General features: G+C 35.6%; 1 protein-coding gene across 1 annotated transcript; it reads right to left on the bottom strand.

Annotated features, from left to right (window-relative positions):
• Positions 1–3,392: 3,392 nt before the first annotated feature.
• On the bottom strand, positions 3,393–7,365 carry LOC113320634 (aldehyde dehydrogenase family 3 member F1-like). Its single transcript, XM_026568532.1, has 10 exons — positions 7,027–7,365; positions 6,671–6,739; positions 5,738–5,834; positions 5,255–5,461; positions 5,007–5,131; positions 4,616–4,720; positions 4,332–4,498; positions 4,139–4,229; positions 3,898–4,047; positions 3,393–3,760 (listed from the first exon to the last, which is right to left on the bottom strand). The coding sequence occupies exons 1-10, from the start codon at positions 7,237–7,239 to the stop codon at positions 3,521–3,523; spliced, it is 1,464 nt and encodes a 487-aa protein (XP_026424317.1). The 5' UTR covers positions 7,240–7,365; the 3' UTR covers positions 3,393–3,520.
• Positions 7,366–8,435: the final 1,070 nt, after the last annotated feature.

The raw sequence follows: 8,435 nt of genomic DNA, 5'->3' as shown, positions 1-8,435 counted from the left end.
TTATTAGTCCATCACCATTTATATTCCAAATACTATAAATCCTTAACACAAACCATATCAATTCCAAATTCTATAATTCCACAAACACAAATTAAATCGTCACCGATGCATTTCGAAAATCATTACAAGATTCCACAACCCAATTTAATCACTTCAAGATTCCATAAAAATCACTAAAAAATCAATTCCATACTCACGCAATTAGCTCTTCTACATATGTAACTCCCAAAATTTACATAACTACAATTTACATAACTAAAATTAATCACCTCAAAATTCAATAAAAAACACAAATTCAATTATTGGTAACCATATTCACATACAACATGCAGAAAAGCAATAATTAATCCAATAATTTACATAACTACAATAATTTAAAATTAATCCAATAATTTTAAAATTAATCCAATAATTTACATAACTACAACTATTGATAACCATATTCACTAAAATTAATTACCAACAGACAACATGCAGAAAAACAATAAAAGGAAGCTCTCAATTGAAATAGGTTGATTGAAACAGATGAAGGGTGAGAACTATTTCCCACATAATCTACATAACCACAGATTTTTACAATACCCAAAAATTATAAATCTATTCCGCCCACAAATTAGATCTTCTATAACTATTTTCGGCAAAAATTTAACCAAATTTACATAAGCAGCAAATAGTGTTTTTTTCACATACATATTAATCTCTAAAAAAGCATAAAACACACATACCCAATTAAATTTAACCAATTTCATATTCATATTTGTTCGTTAAAACCCAATTTTATATAAACTAATTTTAACAAATAAAACCCTAAATAAATTATACAACGATAAAACAAAAGAGATTAAGAAAAAAAAACATACCTCTTTTGTAACCCGGGTTCATCAAGTATCTCGTTTTTTTCTTTTCTTTTACTGCTCGTTACTGTGATGTATCTCGTTTTTTTCTTTTCTGTGTTTGTGGGCGGTAGAAACAAAGAGGAGGTAGAAAAGAAAAGAAGACGGAGAAGATTAGGGTAAAGGGCAAGTGAACACGTGGGCTATACGTGGTGGTTAGAGATTGTCTCGGCTTTAATTCCATACGTGTTCTATACGTGTGTTAATACAAGTCCAACACTATACGTACGCCTGCCATGAGGCGTTGATTCCTTCATTCGCCTGAGTGAAACCAAGCGTTGATTATACGTACGCCTGAGAGAACAGTGAGGCGTTGATTATACGTACGCCTGAGAGAAGAGAGAAGCGTTGATTATACGTACGCCTGAGTGAGGCGTTGATTATACGTACGCCTGAATGAGGCGTTGATTATACGTTCGCCTGAAACAGGCGTTGATTATACGTACGCCTCAAAACAGGCGTTGATTATACGTACGCTTCATTCGGGCGTTGATTATACGTCCGCCACACCAGGCGTTGATTATACGTACGCCCCTTCTCCGAGCGTGAACTATATGTACGCCCCACAACCAGCGTATTCTTTACCAACGCCCCACAACCAGCGTTAACTATATCTCCGTCCGGCCCAAACGAAGATTATACAAACGCTCCACATGCAAGCGTGGATTATACATCCGCCCGACTAAATATACTCCACTGCCTTAACGTGACACTACAGACTAAACTCAAATTTGATCGTTTGTTTTGGTCTTTGATCTTTGGTTTTGATTGTACCACTGTGGACGCTCTAAGAGCATATAACTCATTTTTCGCATACAGTTTTTTCATGACATAAATAAAGCACGAAATAAATGGTTCATCTGGTCAATTAAGATCGTGAAAACTACAGGGAGACCCATTCTCCCTGATGTTTCTACTGTGAAACCCACGCTCCCAAAACTACAGGCGCGCACCCAAATTCTGGAAGAAAATTATTCTCAAACCCAAAATATATAAAATTCTATTTCTGTCTTTTTTTTTCTTCTTCTTCTTCGTCTTTTTTTTTTCTTCTTCTTCTTCTCTACTATACCTAGATCTCAGAAAAAGGGAGAGATTCGATTGATTTCGAGAACAAATTCATGCCTAAATTCGATTGGTCTCAACAGCAGCACCAAATCGTCTTCTTCTTCGAATTAACGACGAACACTCTTACTACTGATTCTCTTCATTACAATTTAAATTCACTATTGTTATTAATGGTAGCAACAAAAATCCATAAATGGGTTTGTAGAACACGGTTTGGTCATCATAGATTTATGATCAAAACTTGTTTTCAATGAAGATTTTGAAATGAATTTCAGATTTTTATGAAACACTCAGCCGTGAATTGAGTTGGAGTAAGCAATACTGGATGAGTTGTGAAGAAGGTTTAATTGCAGATGATGGTGTAAATACATGAAAGAAGATGATGGTGTAGATACATGATTTTGACCAAGAACCCCCGAATAATTAAAAGATAATGGTTTGCGTGTGAGTTAATGAAACATGAAAGAAGATGATGATGTGGTTATGACTGCATAACATGTCATTCAGTCGAGGAACTGTCTGCATAACATGTTATGCATTCGTGAAAATGGATGCATAACTTGTTATGCATCTACAAAATTTGTTGCATAACTTGTTATGCAGTCCAGAAAACCTACATAACCTGTTATGCAGGTTTAATTGCAGATGATGGTGTAAATACATGAAAGTAGATGATGGTGTAAATACATGATTTTGACCAAGAGCCCCCGAATAACTGAAAGATAATGGTTTGTGTGGGAGTTAATAAAACATGAAAGAAGATGATGTGGTTATGACTGTATAACATGTCATTCAGTCGAGAAACTGTTTGCATAACATGTTATGCATTCGTGAAAATGGATGCATAACCTGTTATGCATCTAAAAAATTTGTTGCATAACTTGTTATGCAGTCCAGAAAACCTGCATAACCTGTTATGCGTCCGAAAATATGGCTACATAATGCATTATGCATCGAGAAAATAGATGCATAACCTGATATGCATCCGTAAATATAGATGCATACTGCATTATGCATCAATTTTTTATATGTACGGCTAAAATCAACCAAAACAATGGTTACATAACTTGTTATAGATTCATAACTTTGTTATGCAGATACATAACTTGTTATGCAGTCGAAAAAATGGTTGCATAATTCGTTATGCGTCTGCAGAATGTGTTATGCATCGTTTTTGATGACTGCATAATGGTCAAGTATCAAGTTTTCAAAAAAAATCCCTAAAATGAGGATCACCTCCGATTTTTTCGTTAATTTTTTTTTGATATTCTTGTTTGTACTCGTTGCGTAGCTCTTTTAAAAAGATTTCTAACGATATAAAATTTGTAAAATTCTAAGGCGCGGATTTTTAGATATGTTATGTCCAAGTTGCGCTGCCAATTATACCCCTGAAAAAGATAGTATGCATAACCAGTTATGCCTGAAAAGATAGTATGCATAACCAGTTATGTATTGATTCATATAATAAGTTCATATAATTATTGGTGTCACGGTATACAAAATTAATTGTGGACCTGAAAACGAGAATATTATTTTTTTTGGATCTCCCCCTAATTTCCCCGTTAAGATCTCTTTAAGCCCAACACGTTAAGTACTATACCGAAATAGTCCAAGTCATAAGCCAATCTAAGTAGCTGCAACTTATTGGCAGTCCACGGAGGGAACCTAAACCAAAATTCAGTTAAGAAACTTCTTTTGAGTATCCCCTTCTCGTGGCTAAATGTATCGAAAGAAAACTTCCCGTGGTACCTTCCAAAGCCACTTTGACCAACGCCTCCAAATGGAATTGTTTCAAATGTGTACTGCAAAAATCGAATCCTTAATTAGGTTCGTTCTAATTTTTAATGCATGAGATTGTACAGTCATGTGTAACATATTCTCTCGTTCGTCCTGCATATATATGTTCAGTATGGTTTACATGTAGGTTTAGAGAAAATACTTGAATAACAGCATCATTGAACGTTAAGCTTCCCGATGACGTCTCGTTTATCATTCGTGTCTTTAGTGTTTCATTGTTGGTGAAAACATATAAAGCAAGAGGTTTGGGCCTTGAGTTTATGAACTCAATACTATCCTCTATTTTCGTTAACTGTAAATAAAAGCAAAAGATAGAATGTTGGTTAAAGTGATAACTGAAATTAATGGATATATGTAAGAGCTTCAGATAGTAAGAAATTCACTGTGATTATAGGAAGTATTGGACCAAAGATCTCATCCGTCATAATCTCAGCTTCAAGTGGGGGATTCAGCAAGATTGTCGGCTCAATATACCTGCATTTGCAGTTTTAGAAGCTGAATTAACAACAAATGACAAATAAACCTAAAAACATGCAACAATCTAAGTGAAGGATTTTGAGTTTCAGGATGTTTTACAGGTTATCTTCGTCTAAAGAACCTCCATGAATGATAGAGTTACCGACTGCAGGGTCACTAAGAATCTTCTTCAATCTTAAGAAGCAACTTTTGTTGAGAATCCTTGTCATTGATTCTCTTGGGTTTTCAGCATATATTCTCTTGATCCAGATTTTCAATAGTTCGATCTAAAAAAAAAAAGGCATTTCACATTATACAGGAAGTTATATAATATATACAGTACTATTATATTAGTATGCTCGCATTTCAAAAGCCAAGAAAATAAATATTCAATAATAACGTACCAATACAGGCGCGAACTCCTCAAGAACAAGAATATAATCGATTCCTATACAAGCCTGACCACCACATGCTCCATATTTTCCAGCAATTATTCTCTTTGTAGCAATCTTTCAATTGAACATGGCAAACAAAACGTTTAGCTAAAACTCCTTCATGACATATTCTAGCATAATTCATTCATCACCTCCATTTACGTTATTTGGTACCAGGAACAACATAACAAGACATATATATATATATATGTGTGTTCTAATTAATCTTTTTCATGTGAAGTACTGTGCTCCAACGTTTTATATTGTTTGAAAATGGAAGAAAGGTTGGAATACCCATCCATAATCAATCGAAAGATGATTTTCAAACTCAATTGAAAAGAAAAAAAAATCATGCATATACCTTTCTGTCCCAAGAGCTCGCAAGAGAATCAATGACAGCAGGACATTTTCCTCCTAATTCTAAAGTAACAGGCGTTAGGTGCTTCGCAGCTGCAGACATGACAATGCTCCCCACTCGTGGACTCCCTAAAGAATGTGTCACCGTTAAACTCAATGAATACTCGATACTCACAAAAAATTAAAAAGTAAAAAAAAATCTATTGCCTGGTAAATCATGCATATTATTTTACAAAAATGATGATGTTTCACCTGTGAAGAAGATCTTATCCCATTTCATTTCCAATAGTCTTTGTGCGATCATGGCTCCGCCTTTGACAACTTTTACAGCTTCGTAATCTAAATACATTGGGATTATGTCTGCAAGAACGGAAGAACAAGCAGGAGCTAACTCTGAAGGTTTCAGAATAACAGTGTTTCCAGCAGCTATTGCGCCTATCAGTGGTTGCAACGCGAGACCTGTCCTTAAAGAACAAGAGTACAAAACAAATATAGCACTTAGAACTACCCCAAATACACACAAAACATGATCACCTGGACCTAAATTTCACAACTAGGTAGCAAATACGCAGAGGATATAAACAATACTAACATGTTGGTTTAAATTCATTTGCTATTAAAGCAAGAGACGTCAGAGCGGTAATTGGATATATTATCCTCGACCAACCTAAACACCGCATTGAATGAGTACTTTAAAAGTTTTAAGCTACTTGTCATGGGCCGGCAGGCACTCACCGAAAGGAAAATTCCAAGAGGAGAATATGAGAACAAGACCCAGTGGCTCTGGCTTAATTTCTCCTATCGTAGGAAATGCTGCCAAAGGTAATTTTGCCTGGAAATTTTACAATCGTGGTTAGTTTTATACATTTAAACAAAAGTATTTCTCTTACCGAAAGGATCAAAGGTGACAAGTGACAACTTTTTCTTTTGGAAAATGAGAAAAATGACCCAATATAGAGTGCAATGTTGGAAAACTACCCCAACGTCAAAAAAAGTTGAAAAAATGCCCCAACGTTAGAAAACTCGGTTAAGTCCACATGTGCGAGCTCACACACGTGAAAAAAAAAAGAAGACAAGAAAGACGAAAAAACCTAAACCCCGTGACCTTAAACCTTAAACTCTGATCCCTAAATTTTACATCCAGAATCCTGAAGGATGTATTTGTCTTTTTTTTTCGCGTGTATGAGCTCACACATATGGACTTAACTGCGTTTTCCAACTTTTTTTGTTGGGGCATTTTTCCAACTATATTTGAGGTTGAGGCAGTTTTCCAACTTTGCACCCTATATTGGGGCATTTTCCTAATTTCCCCCTTTTTTTTGTTTGTTTGACTTAATTGAATTTCCTCAACCAATCTGACTCATTACTTTTGAATATCATTTATTATAATTGATTCAAATATATTTAACAGGATTACTTAAAAAATTATATCCACTCAAATATGTGCCCAAGGAGTTAGCTATGAAATTGTAGACAACTTAAATGTCTTTGAGTCAATGTATGGGCCAATAGGTGTCGAATCAGACATATATGAGAAGAGAAATAAACGACCTAACATCTGACTCTGATCGTATCAGATGCCTGGTCAAAACTAGATCTCGAATCAGCCTCAAACAAACAAGGTGCAGGTTTACTTCCTTGAAGCACAATAAAATCATGTAAATCTACCTTTTTGGTGGTTACCCATTCGTCCAAACTCGCCAATGCAACCTTTAGAGTCTTTTCCAAAACTCCTATCTGCAGTCATTGAAGGGAAAACATAGAATTTTAGATAGCAGTCCGAAATTCATCCACCGCTGTAAACTTTTGTAAGCTATAGCTGGGGAAAAAAAAGAAAAAGAAAAGTCATGCGTGCGTGCGTGAGTGATGCCGACTGGTTTAACCATCCATATGTTTAGTGTGACTTTCTGAATTAATGACCCGATTTCATTTGCTCTTACTCTGGACTTCCTTGATCACTCTTTAAGGAAAACAACACTCTACAAATTAAAATCTTTTTTTAATAGCGTGTTAATGATAATTACCTCATCTCTATAAGCTTCACAACGATGTTTCCCCAGGTCTTTATAAAGAGCCATGAAGATCTCTTCTTCTTTCTCACGCAGTAGAGTGAGTATAGCCTTCAGTTGAGACCTCCTCCAGTTTACACACTTTGTCTTCCCACTTCTAAACGTTTCTCTCAACTTTTCCGCTTCCCTATCCAAATTTTCTCCAACAAAACTCTCCATGCCCTCCATCCTAGCTAGATCTTTGTTTCTGAAGAAGATCACACTAATATGACTCCCAAATCTGAACTCACCTTTAATCAATCACTACTGCAGCAAGCCTCTCCCATTTCGATTTAACTACTACTAGTACTAGTACTAGTACTACCCAACTATATATGTCTCACTCTGAATAGTCATTCATCTTAATCGCATTTAAACCACCCCAACTGCTATAAATATATCTCAACTATATTGAGGTATCATGCAACGGGAATGATGATGACAAGTACCAACCATAATTGTTTTCGTTGTATGCCATACTAAGGGTGCACACGGTACGGTTCGGCTCGGTTCTTGCCGAGGCCGAGTACCTGTACCCCCAGAGATCGGTACTGAACTTTTGGACCGGTACCGGTACCGTGTATCTCGGTTCCGGTCCGGGACCGGTACCAGTCGGTACCTTTTCAGCGAAAAACTGACTGCCTTTTCTTTTACCTGTTTTTTACCTGTTTTTTCTATATAACAGATTCTCATTCAAAGCAGCAACTAATAAGTAGCAATATTACTAACAAACCAAACAAACAATGTCTTGAAAATATGGAAAAAAAGTAGCAGTAACCACAGACACACACACTAAGTCTTGAAAATGAGAAAATCTGAAAAAAATAACAACTAGCAGTGCAGCTAGTGCTGCAGTAGTCTTGAATCTTGATCTTCTAATCCATGTCAGCAACACTTGTGGTGTCATCAGTGTTGATAGGACCAAGTAACGCTGCAAAAACAAATAATAGCAGTTAGTAACTATTAGACTATAAGAACTGAAATGAAACTGAAATGAAATAAGAAATGAAATAAGAACTCAACTGAAAAATTAAATAAGAAACTTGATCCATCCATATTCCATACTTATAAAATGAAGAAGAAATAAGAACTTCATAACTGGACATTATTCAAGGAGCATTGAGCTCTGTTATAAAAAATAAGAACTGGACATTGTTCTAAGCATAACTGCATAAGTTCTAAGCATAATTTCATTAAGCATAACTGCATAAGTTACAAATTCTAAGCATTATTTATGTGAGCTCTGTTATGATTAGGATTGTTGGGGCATCTTTTAAAGTGCTTCCACAAGGCAGAAGTTCCATTTCTGAACATGTTAGCCCTATAAGTCCTTCCACAATAATTGCAAGTGGCTTCTTCAACATTTCTCCGAGTGAAATGGCGCC

Source organism: Papaver somniferum, chromosome 11 (assembly GCF_003573695.1).
Source record: "Papaver somniferum cultivar HN1 chromosome 11, ASM357369v1, whole genome shotgun sequence".
In the NCBI taxonomy this organism is placed as follows: domain Eukaryota; kingdom Viridiplantae; phylum Streptophyta; class Magnoliopsida; order Ranunculales; family Papaveraceae; genus Papaver; species Papaver somniferum.
This window is presented reverse-complemented; position numbering and strand designations above follow the sequence as displayed.

What these genes read in the sequence shown, in the direction of transcription:
- LOC113320634 (XM_026568532.1), bottom strand. Translation starts at nt 7,239, where the DNA reads ATGGAGGGCATGGAGAGTTTTGTTGGAGAAAATTTGGATAGGGAAGCG. An exon ending in CTCTTGGAATTTTCCTTTCG is followed by an intron (nt 5,462 to 5,737) that starts GTGAGTGCCTGC and finishes CTTTAAGGACAG; the next exon opens with GTCTCGCGTTGCAACCACTG. An exon ending in TCAATGATGCTGTTATTCAA is followed by an intron (nt 3,761 to 3,897) that starts GTATTTTCTCTA and finishes CGATTTTTGCAG; the next exon opens with TACACATTTGAAACAATTCC.